The 16,044-nt window shown below is 44.6% G+C and overlaps 1 protein-coding gene across 2 annotated transcripts in view; it reads right to left on the bottom strand.

Annotated features, from left to right (window-relative positions):
* The window catches only part of LOC125463698 (alpha-synuclein-like), a 79,636-nt gene extending 72,393 nt beyond the window's left edge, over positions 1 to 7,243 (bottom strand). The window contains exons 1-3 of one of the 2 annotated variants that reach the window (XM_048555329.2): positions 7,024 to 7,243; positions 6,776 to 6,912; positions 5,623 to 5,664 (exon numbers count right to left, since the gene is read on the bottom strand). In XM_048555329.2, coding sequence (XP_048411286.1) covers positions 5,623 to 5,664; positions 6,776 to 6,896 — 163 coding nt within the window. In that variant the 5' untranslated portion in view covers positions 6,897 to 6,912; positions 7,024 to 7,243. The remainder of the gene's footprint in view (positions 1 to 5,622; positions 5,665 to 6,775; positions 6,913 to 7,023) is intronic. The other variant, XM_059651097.1, reaches the window with a different exon arrangement.
* Between the last annotated feature and the right edge of the window lie 8,801 nt (positions 7,244 to 16,044).

The following is a 16,044-nucleotide window of genomic DNA, read 5'->3' as shown; positions in this document are numbered from 1 at the left end:
ATTGTGTATTACTGATTTTGGGATGGACAAAGGTTATCACTTCTGATTTTCTGGGCTTGGAAGACACTTGATGAGAATGTTTAAACTAAATGGTAGATAATATCACAAAAGATTGCAATATGAAGTTTACTTGCAAGAAAGAACATAGAAACTAACTATCTATCACAATGAGAGAAATAAATTCCCTCTTCTTTCTGATGCAGCTACTTACTTTATCATATTTGTCTCCCATGATCTGCACATTACACCCAGTGACATTTTTGAGAAAATAACGTGTGCGTATTTGTTCACGAACTTGTAAATTTGTCATTTGGAGAAATTAATAGTTGGGTCAAAAAATGGACTCCATATTAGATAGGAAGCAGGGAGACAATCAGCAGGCGATAAAAGAATGTTACACTTATAGGATGTGGATACTCGGTACAAGGAAATTGGAAGAGTTGCAAAAACTGTCCTCTTCATGAGAAACTACGTCTGGCAAAGGATAAAACACAGAACACTGTAAAAGTCAGCAGGTATGACAGCGTCTGTGAAGATAGAGTCACTCTGAAGAAGAGTTATACTTGGGTTGGGGTGGGAGGGGGAGAGTCAACTTGAAATGCTAACTGTTTCTCTCTCTGCACCTGCTGCTAGATTTCATTAGTTTCCTCTGTTTGCTTCAGCTTTCCAGAATTCAGTGTAGTTTGCATTTTTTGCTATACCATGTACTACACTTTCAATCTATTCCTGGTCAATGCTTGAGAGGTATAAAGTTGAAAATAAATCTTTTAATCAAGAGCTTCTACCTGACTGAGGAGGATTCAAGTCAACTCAAATCCAACAACCTGATCTGTAAGTTCTGCTATCTTTTGGACAACTGTGACAAATTCATCCACAGGCATACACAGCGTGCTAAAATAAGCCAACAATTTTCTAAATAAAAAATACACAACATTGCTTAAAAAAAAGACAATTGTGTCCAAATTCCAATATTATATGACTGACAAGATACACAAAATTTATCAGCAGTACAAGGTTAGTGGACTTGAGACCACAAAAAGATTGGTCACTATTTTATTGGAGCAGGTTCAAGGTGTTGAATGGTCTACTCCCACTGCAACTTCATATGCCTGTATGTTAAGTGATCATTTAAAAAGTTTTGAATTTGGTTCTGCACCTTTGCGAAAATTCTAACTAATCCTTCTACATGGTTGTACCCTATCTCTGAGCCAAGTTTTATTAATATCTGTGCATTAGTTTTTAAGAAAAGCAATTACAAATATATTACCTCTGCCCACCCTCGGTGGCGGAAGTAACTAGTTAAAATAAAAATTGTAGAGTTCAGCTTATGGAAATGATATATAACAAAAGGTTTCAAATCTAATGTTAATTTGTATTTTGTAAAAAAAAACTGTTACAATATTCAGCACGTCTTCATGCTGTTTGTGGGAGCATTCCAAATGTGAGTGCAACCAAAATAATTAGTTATTTGCTCCTCTTGACCTGCAGCCAACACACTATATAAAGTCAAAACTGACAACGTCATTGACAAAAAAAAATCTGCTCATCAACTCACAAGTACTCATGCCATCCAAAAAGCTGTATGTATTTGAGTATCTTCTAGTATAAATCCTCTCACATGTATTGTTGAGACTCAGTGGTTAGCACTGCAGCCCCACAGTGCCAGGGACCTGGTTTGATTCTACCCTCAGGTTACTGTCTGTGTGGCATTTGTACATTCTCCCTGTATCTACGTGGGTTTCCTCCACCTTCCCCCCACAGCCCAAAAATGTGCAGGTTAGATGGACTGGCCATGCTAAATTGCCCACAATGTCCAGGGATTTGTAGGTTAGATGGATTAGTCATGAGAAATGCAGGGACAGGGTGGGGTGTGGGTCTGGGTGGGAAGCTCTTCAGTGGGTCAGTGCGCACTCAATGAGCTGAACGGCCTGCTTCCACATTGTAGGGATTCTATGATTCCATTTATAATAAAGCTCAAAAATGCAGTGGATAAAACACAGTTGAAGCAGTTTGACTTTCTTCATAATTTCTTGCACCCTACATGACTTAAGGGGACAGTGACTAGGTCAAAACAAGATACAGATGCTTCATTTTTAGTACATGGTACCTGTTGGCTCAATCAACCAATGGCTAGCTGCTACATCAACAGTGGAACAAAAAGCGTTAGCGCCGGTTCTGAAATATTAGCTATCCCTGCAATCCGCCAAATCCCATGTCAATTTTATCACTTAGTCCCAAACAGGTGGATATTAACCACCGGAAGTGGTGTACATTTCCTGAACAATTTCATTTTTCTTTTCTCCTTAAAGTTCTTGCATGGTTTGTATTCTTGTCACTGCAGGTAGAATATAGAATGTGCCTAGTACATCAATTCCAACTTGACCATCTGTGTATTGTTGCAGAGAAGACCCACATTGTTTGAGAGAGAAGTCAAACTGGAGTTAGATACCGCAAATTCCTCACCTCGTTGACTAAGTGTTTGCTTTGGAGACCAGTTAGGGTTCAGGCAAATAGCCACCTACTGGTGTCAGACCTGCATTAAGTCTTCCCTTTGACATTGATTATTTTCTTTGAAATACAAGCTGAAATGGCTATCCTTCCACAATGATTAGCCTTGATGCCCTGCAAAGCATTTGGTTACATAACTAATGCTGCTATGGGAACTAGGAAGAATAAGCTTCCTCTCAAACAGGCCAGCCTCTGCAAGCGTAAACACAGAAGTCTCCAAACTGGGAAAGGAGGAGTAGGTCAATGCAGAAAGCAGCAGTCAGAGGCTGCTGATACGCCAAATGCCAGTGAAGTGATACAAATGATGAACAGAAACAATGGAAAGGATAAAATCCAGGTAGATATCTGCTGTGAGACTCTGAGTACTGTCAATAGACTCCACATCAACAAATTATTTTACAAAGATCCAACTTTATTTGCAATCCTGTTATAAGGTATCGATTGCGCATTTGGCTTTGATATCTACCTATTAACAGCCAATGTCCAGGTGTAAAATAGTCTATTGAATGAGGTAAGAGAGGTCTGTTACAGCAGAGAGTGGGGATAAAGGGATGGCAGCTGGTGACCAGTGGTGTTCCACAAGGGTCGGTGCTGGGACCACAACTTTTCACTTTGTACATTAATGATCTTGATGAAGGAACTGTGGGCTTTCTGGCTAAGTTTGCAGATGATACAAAGATAGGTGGAGGGACACGTAGTATTGAGGAGGCAGGGAGGCTGCAGAAGGATATGGACAGGTTAGGAGAGTGGGCAAAGAAGTGGCAGATGGAATACAGAGTAGGAAGGTGTGAGGTCTTGCACTTTGGTAAGAAGAATAAAAGCATGGATTATTTTCTAAATGGGGAGAAAATTCAGAAGTCTGAAGTGCAAAGAGACTTGGGAGTTCTAGTTCAGGATTCTCTCAAGGTAAACTTGCAGGTTGAATCAGTAGTCAGGAAGGCAAATGCAATGTTGGCATTTACTTTGACAGAACTTGAATATAAAAGCAGGGATGTACTTTTGAGGCCTTATAAGGCTCTGGTCGGGCCACATTTGGAGTATGGTGTGCAGTTTTGGGCCCCCCCTGTCTCAAGAAGAATGTACTGGCCCTGGAGCAGGTTCAGAGGAGGTTCACAAGAATGGTCCCAGGAATGGGAAGCTTAACACATGAGGAACGTTTGAGGACTCTGAGACTATACTCATTGGACTTTAGAAGGATGTGGGGAGAATCTAATTGAAACCTTCAGAATACTGAATGGCCTGTACAAAATGGATGTTGTAAAGATGCTTCCATTGGTGGGAGAGTCTAGGACCGAGGGCACAGCCTTTGAGTGAAGGGAAGACCTTTTAGAATGGAGATAAGGAGAAACTTCTTCAGCCAGAGAGTGGTGGATCTACGTAACACACTGCCTCAGGAGGCTGTGGAGGCCAGGTCATTGAGTACACTTAAGGCTGAGATAGATAGGCTCTTGATTAACAAGGGGATCAAGGGTTACGAGGAGAAAGCAGGAGAATGGGGTTGAGGAACTTATCAGCCATGATTAAATGGTGGAGCAGACTTGATGAGCTGAATGGCCTAATTTCTGTTCCTATGTCTTATGGTCTTATAGCCTTTGGGACTGCACCATGAGGGAACAAGAGGAGCAAGAGTCAAATTAAAAATCTTTAGGAAAGTGATCAGAGACGAATTAAAATGTTACTCAAAGGTAGATGCATGTTTGGCATCTATCAGCACTTATACACATGGTCATTTTTCCATTTTCAACAGCTCTAGCAAGTGGTAGCAGTCACATAGAAAGTTGCTACATGTGGAAATATCAGATGCTCCACCTTTACAGAACAGTACTCCAAATAATTCTGTTACAAAGGACCACAGGTTTGCACAGGTGAGGCAACCTCACGGAACTCATCATTTCCCAATCGTCTACAGTCTCAGCATCCAATTAGCTTTCTAATAAGTCTGCAACTTTTGATTCTGGCCACCATCTGAAAAACCAAATCAAACAAGTTAATTTCTCTTGGTCTGAAGAGCTATTTCTTGATGTTGCCTTTCACCAACTTGCCCTCGTTTGTTTATACATGCGTAAAGGAATTAACTCAGCCTTTGAATACAGAAAACATAAGTAGTTAAACACAAGATAAGGTGTGATTTTAAGTATGAGTGAATATCTGGATCCACACAAGCTCCGTAGAGCCAAGCTATATTGATGTCTGAACACTGCACTCTTGCTGTTTAAAGCCTCAACATTACCATACCTTGATCTAGGTCGTCTAACATTTTCAGTCTCAATGATGGCTTGTATTAAATAGAAATTTTTCACACAGAAACAGTCCATACGGCCTGGCAACTTTTAAGCTTCATGTGGGTCACAGTAGCAAACCAACGTAATACTGGAGGTTCTGCCAACAGTACAGACAGACAGGAAATGGCATTAAACACGAAGCCTGGTGGTGAAACTACACTCACTACTCAGAAAGCCAGTAGTACAAGATACTCCCGCTATACTCACTGTAACAGTCAACGTGGCTGTTTCTTCTCTCATATGTTGCATCAAAGAAAAGCTCAAACCTATTCTACAGGTCAGTCTGACCCATTGTACATATTGGGATTAACAGTTAACTTTTGAGGAAAGTTTGCAAATACTTGCTTTGTATTTCCTTGAGATGAAAGCTGTTCTAATTATGATTTGAGACGATCAAAGGAGTAGATAGGAAAGAGACAGAGAGACTGACTAGTTTCTCAGGGATGCGGCGGGGAGTGGGGGGGGGGGGGTGGTGGAGAAGCAGAATACAGATTAAAATTTGAACCAGGCCAATTTGGGGTGATGTCAAGAAGTAATTCCTCATACAAAGTGGATTGCAAATCTGGAACTTCCTCCTCCAAAAACATTTGAGGCTGTGACTTAATTGAAAATTTCAAAACCAAGATAAGATTTTTAACAGCAGGAATATTCAGGATTACAGAAGTAAACTAATTTAAAGGTCAGGCATGATCTAACTGGAAAGCAGAAGATGATGGAAGGCAGAATGCCCTCTTTCTGTGCTCCTAATTCTGTACTTAGAAACAGACCCACACATATAGACAAAGAGACTAGCACACACATAACATTACAGAATTCTATTGATTATTGATACCTGAAGATACGCCATGAAATACACCTTCCTTGGTCCTGGAGCCTAGAGATAAATACATTAAAGAAGAAGTAAAAATAAATAAAAACCCCTATTAATAAATTGTCACAAATCACAGCAGCAAATCCTCTTTCCCCAGGCTCAGGTCAAAATTAAGCAGCCAAGGCGTGGAGAGGTGTTAAAGGCTAGCATCAACGAAAGCAGGAAAAACTGACAACGGGTTGGTCAGCCGGGGAAGAGCCACGGGATCTGGAAATAACAGGGAGCTGCTTGTTAGGCAGGGGTTAAGCACGCCATTGTTCCACTTCCCCGGGACCTTGTACCTTCCCCATCCTCACCCTCGCATCTTCTCTCCTCCCTCTAGCTGGACCGCTGGAGAAATGACAGCCTGCCAGCAGGTTCAAATCCCACCTGCGCCTGAGGTGTGTTATGTCAAACAAATTGCTTCAACAACATAGATAATAATAATGATGACAGTTCCGAAATTAGTGCAAGACAGACATGGGGGGGGGGGGGGGTGCCCGTGGAAAACATTAAAAACCTCAAATTTAAAGGAAAATAGATCAAATTCGGGTTTAAGTCCTTAAATTTCAAGCTGCAGGAAATAAATTACATTGGCCTTACCATTGACACGTGTCAATGTCCCCAACTCAGTGCACACAGCAGAAAAGGTCTTCAGAATTCAGCAACGAAATGACCTTGACCGCAACCTTCCCGCTCATCGAATTTAACACACACACATCCAATGTTACATTCGTTCTAAATTTGTTGGAAAATAATTCCTTTTCAGCACCCGACGGTTTACGTTTTACAAATCTGCACTGGATTAGTTCTGGATTTTTTTTAAAAAACATATACAAAGAAATCTCCCTCCCTCCCGGTGCCAAAACACTTGATGCTCTGCTTCTCTGCAACTTCCATATTTCGGATTTGGAAGTGGCAGCTATCCTTCCTCCCCGTCTGACAAATCACCCCACACACCGTTCTTACCAGAGAATAAAAGGAAAGCTTTCTATTATTCCTCCGTGTTTCTTACACATCCCACCCCCATCCCCCCAAAGGTGTAAGATTGGGTGAATGGAGTTGTGTGTGTTTTTACCCCGTGCCATTTCTTGTCTGAAAAGACAGCCATGTGAAGCATTAATTTTCTACCTACCCACATACAGCACCCCATCCTTCGTTTTTCCCGCCGCCTCTGCCACTCCCTGCTTCGTTTTCTCGGCAGCAGCTACTACCCCATCCTTCGCCTTGGACAGCCCTTTCATGAAAACGTCCATGGTTACTCTTTGGTCACTAGGCGAAAGAGAGAGAGACACAGAGATCACACAATAAGTAAGCCTCTACAGTGACTTAAACCACCTAAAATCTGAGAACCACAAACACCGACACGACGTTCAAGTTTACCGTTTGATTTGTTTATCGGAGAGAGAAAAAAAAATAATTCCCCCAGCTGTTCAGTACATCACTGCAGCATCAAGGTTTGGTTTAGGATGGTTGAGCTAAACGCAGCCCAGAGCTGAAACCACCGAAAGCTCCAGCGCCTGGTGTTTGAACAGATTGGTTCTGACTCCAACTGAGCAGCCCAGCTTCTTCCCCACTGCGTCCTCATTCGAGGAAAGCAGACGTGCCTCCTGATTTGTGGTTGTGAAGGGCTTTCATCTCTCGGTTCCAACCCACCTCCCACCACCCGTGGGGACATTCGGCCCCCACCTTCCCTCCTCTTCGCCCTCGGCTGCAACATTTATATAAAACACATCAACTTCAATCGAAAGGAATGCTTCATCATCTTGGATCTGTCTCGCCTGTGGAAATTATTCTTCTGTTGCCATGTGCCGAAGACTAGCCCTGCAGTATTTTAAATCTTTCAGATGGAGAAATGCACAGCAATATATGTTGAACACGTTACCCTTTTTTTGTAGTGACTGGTACGTTTGCTATTAATATAGTATATATGTGTAAAAAAAACTACCACCTCTCCCTCCTCTCTATTTCTGTAAATGCTTTTAAGAATTTAATCCAATGTAATTTCTTGACGACAGTAAACAGACAAATGAAAATGAAAATTTGAGATTCTGAATTAATTGCTTGTTTCATTTGTTTCTGATGCCAGATTAAGTGATGTTGTGTTGACAGCAGTAAAGAGAAAAACCCTCCAACAATTGTGTTTCAGCAATATTTCAATAATAATGTTATACTTTTCTTAGCGTATTGAGTGCAAAGTCATGCAGAGAAGCCTCAGAAAATCTGATGACTTTTGCCATCTGGGGGAAGTGTAAATGCTAAATAGAGCAGAAAGAAATAGTCGCGAGTCACATTGAATCAATTTTTAATACCATGCAATGAAAAACAAAATCTGTGTAAAATAAGATGCTGATTGTCCTCTTATGAAAAAAACAAATCTTCAAACTAAGCCTGTGAGGGATTCAAATAATTGCATTAACATTTGCTGAGGAAATTCTTTCTTCAATATTTTCTGTGTCAATATCTGAGGGACTGTGGATGTGACAGTTCAACAATGGAACATTGCCTCAACAAATCTTTCAAACGATTGTCATGAATGCATTAAGTCCACAAAGCCAGTATCCCATCACCAAGCCATCCTTTATTTACATGCCCATGCCACCGATCTGGGTCCCAAAGAGCCAGATCTCAGAGTGAGCAGGATGTCTGGCACTCCGAGATCACAAGGTGTGGAGCCGGATGAACATAGCAGGCTAAGCAGCACCTTAGAAGCTGGAATGCTGACGTTTCGGGCCTAGACCCTTCATCAGAAATGGGGGAGGGGAAGGGTGTTCTGAAATAAATAGGAAGAGAGGGAGAGGCAGATCAAAGATGGATAGAGAAGACAGGTGGAGAGGAGACAGGCAAGTTAAAGAGGCAGGAGTGGAGCCAGTAGAAGTGAGTAGGTAGGGAGGAGACAGGTCAGTCCAGGAGGACGGACAGATCAAGGGGGCGGGATGAGGTTAGTAAGTAGGAAATGAGCGTGCGGCTTGCGGTGGGAGGAGGGGATGGGTGAGAGGAAGAACAGGTTAGGGAGGCGGGGATGAGTTTGGCTGGTTTTGGGATGCGGTGAGGGCAGGGGAGATTTTGAAGCTTGTGAAATCTACATTGATACCATTGGGCTGCAGGATTCCCAAGCGGAATATGAGCTGCTGTCCCTGCAACCTTCAGGTGGCATCATTGTGGCACTGCAGGCGCCCCAGGATGGACATGTCATCTGAAGAATGGGATTGCGAGTTGAAATGGTTTGCAACCGGGAGGTGCAGCTGTTTGTTGCGAACCGAGCGGAGGTGTTCTGCAAAGCGGTCCCCAAGCCTCTGCTTCATTTCCCCAATGTAGAGGAGGCCACAACGGGAACAGCGGATGCAGTATACCACACTAGCACATGTGCAAGTGAACCTCTACTTGATGTGGAAAGTCTTCTTGGGATCTGGGGATGGGAGTGAGAGTGAACAATCTCATTGTTACCCAACCCCGCACCACCCGCTTCTATCTCCTTCCCAAAATTCACAAACCTGCCTCCGCTGGTCGAACCATTGTCTCAGCCTGCTCCTGCCCCACCAAAATCATCTCCACCTATCTGGACTCCATTTTCTCCCCTTTGGTCCAGGTACTCCCCAACTACGTCCGTGACACCACCCACGCCTTACACTTCCTCCAGAACTTCCAATTCCCCAGTCCCCAACACCTCATTTTTACTGTGGACGTCCGGACCCTAAACACCAGCAGTCCTCATACAGATGACCTAAAGGCCCTCTGCTTCTTATTGTCCCGCAGGCCCGACCAGTCTCCCTCCAATGACACCCTCATCTGCTTAGTCGAACTCGTCCTCACCCTCACCCTCAACAACTTCTCTTTCAATTCATCCCATTTCCTACAGACAAAGGGGGTGGCCATGGGTACCCACATGGGCCCAAGCTACGCCTGCCTATTTTTAGGTTACGTGGAACAGTCCCTCTTCCGCACCTACGCTGGCCCTAAAGCCCACCTCCTCCTCTGTTGCATTGATGACTGTATCGGTGCCACCTCGTGTTCCCACAAGGCGTTTGAACAGTTCATCCACTTCACCAACACCTTCCATCCCAACCTCAAGTTCACCTGGACTATCTCTTACACCTCCCTCACCTTCCTGGACCTCTCTGTTTCCATCTCAGGCAAGCACCTAGAAACCGACATCCATTTCAAGCCCACTGACTCCCACAATTACCTATACACTTCCTCGCACCCACCTTCCTGCAAAAATGCCATCCCCTCTCCACAGTTCCTTCGCTTCCACCGCCTCTGCTTCCAGGATGAGGCATTCCACTCCCGCACATTTCAGATGTCCTCGTTTTTCAAGGACTGCAACTTCCGCCCTATTGTGGTCAAGAACGCCCTCAGCCATGTCTCCCGCATTTCCCATAACTCATCCCTCACACCCCGTCCCCGCAATAACAAACAAAAGAGAATCCTCCTCTTCCTCACATACCACCCCATCAACCTCCGGATCCAACGCATCATCCTCCGACACTTCTGCCATCTGCAAACCGAACCCAACAACAAAGACAATTTTCCCTTCCCACACTTGTCTGCTTTCTGGAGGGACCACTCTCTCTGTGACTCCCTTGTCCACTCCACACTCCCCTGCAGCCCCACCACACCCGGCACCTTCCCCTGCAACTGCAGCAAGTGCTACACCTGCCCCCACACCTCCTCCCTCACCCCCATCCCAGGCCCCAAGAAGACTTTCCACATCAAGTAGAGGTTCACTTGCACATCTGGCAATGTGGTATACTGCATCCGCTCTTCCCATGGTGGCCTCCTCTACATCGGGGAAATGAAGCAGAGGCTTGGGGGCCGCTTTGCAGAACACCTACGCTCGGTTCACAATAAACAGCTGCACCTCCCGGTCGCGAACCATTTCAGCTCCCCCTCCCATTCTTTAGATGACATGTCCATCCTGGGCCTCCTGCAGTGCCACAATGATGCCACCCGAAGGTTACAGGATCAGTTCTCATATTTCGCTTGGGAACCCTGCAGCCCAATGGTATCAGTATGGACTTCACAAGCTTCAAAATCTCCCCTCCCCTCACTGCATTCCAAAATCAGCCCAGCTCATCCCCTCCCCCCACTGCATCCCAAAACCAGCCAAACTCGTCCCCGCCTCCCTAACCTGTTCTTTCTCTCACCAATCCCCTCCTCCCACCTCCATTTCCCACCTACTAACCTCATCCCGCCTCCTTGACCTGTCCATCCTCCCCGGACTGACCTATCACCTCCCCACCTATACTCTCCTCTCCACCTATCTTCTCCTCTATCCACCTTTAATCTGCCTCCCCCTCTCTCCCTATTTATTTCAGAACCCTCTTCCCCTCCCCCATTTCTGATGAAGGGTCTAGGCCCGAAACGTCAGCGTTCCAGCTCCTAAGGTGCTGCTTGGCCTGCTGTGTTCATCTGGCTCCACACCTTGTGATCTCAGAGTGTCAGACATCCTGCTCACTCTGAGATCTGGCTCAGTGGGAGCTAGATCAGTGGCAAGGACGTCCAGCTCCACACCTTGTGATCTCAGATTCTCCAGCGTCTGCACTTCCTATTATGTCTGACACTCCTGTTTATGCCTGTCAGCCCACACTTCCTGATTGGACAAAATTAACAGCCCCTCATCCACCATGTCCCACTCAGATTCCAAGGTATTATTCAATGCTTGATGGAGAGGGAGAACCCACAGATCCTGGAACAGTCAGAAAAGCTGTTGAGGAGCTGAGCACATTTTCCCACTCCACTGTTTGCAAGTTTGTAATTTTCATGTGGTCCACCAGGTGCTTATTCAGGACTATCACACCTACCTGAACTTTATATGACATGGACGTGCAGGTATTGGACTGGGGAGGACAAAGTCAGAAGTCACATGACACCAGGTTATAGTCCAACAGGTTTATTTGAAATCACAAGCTTTGGGAGGGCTGCCCTTCACCAAGTGAAGTGACAGAGAAGTGTGCAGAACACATAATTTATGGGCAGAGAGATCAACAGATCATACAAAAGTATAAGTGGCAAGTTGAATAATAAGTCCCTGCAGGTGATCCAAAGTGTTAGACAGTGTGAGCAAAGTTCAACAGCCGAATAACAAGCGAAGGGGTGACCTATAATCTGATTAAATGAGGCAGACAGATAAGTTAAAAAAATTAAAAATAAGATGGTGCTAGAGACAAATCAAATACCTGGAATTACATGATAGGTATGAGTCATATGTGTAGGGTTTAATCAAAGTAATAAGTAACCCAAAATTGTACAAATTAATTCAGGCAGAGAGATCATTACAATTTATCCTGGTGATGGTGACAAAACAGGACGGTAAGAAAGAATTACAGACACAGAATGGAGTGGTGTAGTCACATGGTGCAGCATGAGCCCAAGATCATGGTTGAGGCTGTCTTCCGATCTTCGGGTAAACATCCTCCAAGGCAGCCTTTGAGATGCACAAAAGCACAGAATCGCCAAGTAACGCCACTGGTAGCCAATATCCCTACTGATGAAGACGGCCTCAACCGTGATCTCAGGTTCATGTTGTACTACATGTGACCCCACCACACTGTTCTGTATCAGTAAAATCTTCCTTACTGTCTGGTTTTCTCATCATCACCTGGAAAAATTGTCATGATCTCTCTACCTTCATCATTTTGAAAAGTTTTAGATTACTTACTACTTTGGTTAGACCCTCGACATGCGACTCTTATGCCTATCATGTTATTCCAGTGATTTGGCTTGACTCCACCTAATTTTTAATTATTCAGTGGTGACACTTTATTCACACCAGCTAACAATTTGGATCGCCTGCAGGGACTTATTATTCAACACTCCATTCACACCATTTGTATGATTTTTTTTATCTCTCTGCTCCTGAATTCTGTGTCTGTATGCTTCTCTCTCACTTCACCTTTTGAAGTCGCTACGCTCGGACGGCTTGTGATTTCAAATAAACCTGTTGGAATATAACCTGGTGTCATGTGACTTCTGACTTTGAGTTTTTTTAAGTCACTAGCCCTGATCTTGTGCCAACCATGCCTCTTACTCATGCATGGCCATTTCCATGGCTCCTATACTAAACTTCATCCCCTGAAGTAAATGGTCTCATTTGCTTAGTGAAGTCTGCTGTTCAACAGTGACGTTCCTGATGCCATTTCAACCCTACCCCGAGGCCTGGGGAGACTAATAGGTTTATTGCTAATGGTACACAGAATTCATAGGATGGAATACTCCAACCGACATTCATTCTAATCTTCTTTTCTGATGCATAAACTTCTGAGGTTTGTCGCCCCAGACCGACACAGGCCACAGTGAGAAAAGTTGGCAAAATCAGACAAGTTGTCCAGCAAAGAGCTTTTATTCATTCAATTGGTCTCATTTTTTAAAGCAGGGATTGAACAGTGAAATGGGATTCCCGCTCGTGAGCAACAAGAGGCCTATTTGTTGCATTAACATTTCATTAGCATGTAGTTCCCAGCTTCCTACCAAATGAAACTAGACACGGAAAATTCCCTACAAAGTCAGAGTACCCAGTGACTCCAGATTGTCACTTGTGCCTTCAGATCTTTTTGTTGGGCCACCAGCACCAAAATTGTAGGAGACATTCTATAGGCAGTGACCACATCCGGCTGCTGTCTACACACTTTTGACTTACGAGCATCACTGCATTATCATGGCATATCTCTGATCCACTTACAACATGGTTCTGCATTTCAACACAGCACTTTGCAGTGTATTTATCATTCCTATGCTTCTGCAAGACTTGCTGAGCAGGGACAGGAGCCATAGCATGGATTGCTCCAGACTGTATTTCAGGGCTGCTCAATTGCTCTCTTAGCTCTCATTCACTTTGTGCCAACTCCCATGCTCACAGCATCTCTGCATTGCGTTTTTGCACTTTGCCTCTTCAGCCAGAGCTTGAAGACTCAACAGCATTGCCTGAGCTTTAGTGCAAATGCAGTTGTCAACAGTTATCAGACAAGGGGGTAGATGTATTGCTGTACAGCACCATGATATGTAAATCAAACACCTGCATTAAGGGCTCTGTGTCCATGCCAAATACACTGTATGTAGTTTCAGCAAATGGTCATGTCTCAAAGCCTAAAGGGAGTAGACATCAGCCAGGTCAAGGGATACACCCTTCAAGCAGGGGATCCCAGCACAGTAAGTCAAGGGCAGCCTCCAGTAACAATTCACGGACATGTATAGGGTGTGGTCAGTTGACTGTTCAGGGCAGTCACGATCAGGGTCCATGAATCTACAGTCTGGTGAGTGGGCCATGGTCAGCTCTGTTACTGTAGAGCAAGTAGCCCAGGGACTTGTGGAGGAAGTGAGTTGGGAAGTTGTACAGAGATCCGTCAGGGCTCTGGTCACTCATCATTTGGTGCTACTCATCTAAGTCACTCAAGAGGGAGGGCTACAGCCAGTTCTGGGGCCCATTCACTAAAATAAAAAGTGGAGATTTATTAGGGACCATTGCCATGGAGGAAAAACTGAGGAACTTAACTGTGGGGGTTGGAGGCTGAATGCTGAATTGCAGAGGGGATTGCTGTTATGAAGTGGGGTCAATGCAACGTATTAAACAGGGAGAAGGTTGAGCATTGAAGGAAACATGGTCATGTGGAACTGGGGGCATTAACAGCAGATCGCACCTTGGCCTCTGTCAGAGGGAGCAATGCTCTACAATGTCAGACATGGTTACAGCCTGAGGCGAGGGGTTTAAAGTGGGAGATGAAGCTTCAGGTAGTTAGATCAATTAGGGTTAATAGCAAGGGATAACAAGAGGAGAATATTTATATTGGGGGCTCACCACTTGTAAAAGGCCAAGTCAGAGACTCACTGCACAAGGAGTGCAGGTAACAAGTATAGTGTGAAGCTGAAGGGTCTAGGCCCGAAATGTCAGCTTTTGTGCTCCTGAGATGCTGCTTGGCCTGCTGTGTTCATCCAGCTTCACACTTTATTATCTTGGATTCTCCAGCATCTGCAGTTCCCATTATCTCTGCATTGAAGCTGAAATAGCCCCCAGCGGACCCAGATCGGGTGGGGTAAGTGCTTCCTTGTGCGAGAGAGAGAAATCTTTGATTGTGAATGTTTCAAGGCCATTCAAAGGGCAATGGCATTAGACAGACACCCACTGAGTAAAATTGAAAGACATCTTTGAGCATTACATGCCATGTGAACGTTAGGAATTAGACTTCTGCGTACAATTCAAACCTTGCCTCAAGGTCCCTTGGCTGCATCATGCAAGACCCAGGAACCAGTCTCATTAATGGCTGAGATGCACAAGTAATGCACTGTGGCCTGGTAAGATATACACTGGTTGCCAACGCAGCAAGCACCTTTGAAGTTCGTGGAGCCTGAAAACAGTGCAGAAAATGCTCACTTCACACCTTGGACAATCTAACATTGTGTGGCACTGAAGATAGCTAGCCTCTGTCCCTTCAACATTGCAATTGTGAATGGACAGCCATTTGCTCACATAAATGAAGAAAAGTGAACATACATTAACAAATATGATTACATTCCTTCGCTGACGCATCATCTGAGCCACCTACATGCACGTACAAGATCAGACATCGCTGGAGAAACTCAGCAGGTCTGGCAGTATCTGTAAAGAGAAGGCAGAGTTAAGGTTTTGGGTCCAGCAATCCTTCTTCAGAGCTGACAGGCATGGTAGGCAGTTTGGAGATGGAAGACTCTGGTGAGTCCTGAAAGTAAGTGTTTGGGGCTCCAAAGTGTGATTCTTCTCCAGCTAATAACACTACCTTGCCTCCTTGTTGGGAAGCAGCTCTTGGAATGAATTCAATATTTCTCGTCTCCTGTCACCTTGCTGTTGGTGCTGAGCATCAATGGCTAGAGTGATGGAATGCAAATTATTGTACATATCCAGAGACTCAGACTGCTGGACCTGGCCTTCATGTGGCTGCAGCAAAACACTTCCATGTCCCAACTGTGTTACTGGTGTCCTATCACTTTAGGTCAGATTGCCCAGGATCCCTGAAAAACCTACCTGTTGCTCCTGTGTCTGCTTGTGCATGTCAATGAAGTTACACATTGCTGACAGGCTCCTCTCTTGTCTGAGGCTGAATGGGTGCCTGATCTTCAGCAGCCCTTAAGTACCAGTGAACTGGGTCTTTTCTCCTTTAATCACCAGTGGAAAGGTGGCAGTGATGTCCTCACCAAATTCTAACCTGGCTAATGTTTCCACCGAGATGTCGGCAACTGAGCTGGTGGGGAGTGCAGGATTGAGGGAAAGGTGGCGAGTTGTTTATTATAGATGAGGAGTCAGCATTGAGACCATGCCAGGTTAACTATATGGAAGGATTGGGCTGGTACTTATACGAGGATGGCAAGTTTGCAAAACAATCTTGTCATCACTGAAGGCAGATCAGAAGAAAAACCCAGCAAAACCTATGACAG

Source organism: Stegostoma tigrinum, chromosome 1 (assembly GCF_030684315.1).
Source record: "Stegostoma tigrinum isolate sSteTig4 chromosome 1, sSteTig4.hap1, whole genome shotgun sequence".
Lineage (NCBI taxonomy): Eukaryota > Metazoa > Chordata > Chondrichthyes > Orectolobiformes > Stegostomatidae > Stegostoma > Stegostoma tigrinum.
This window is presented reverse-complemented; position numbering and strand designations above follow the sequence as displayed.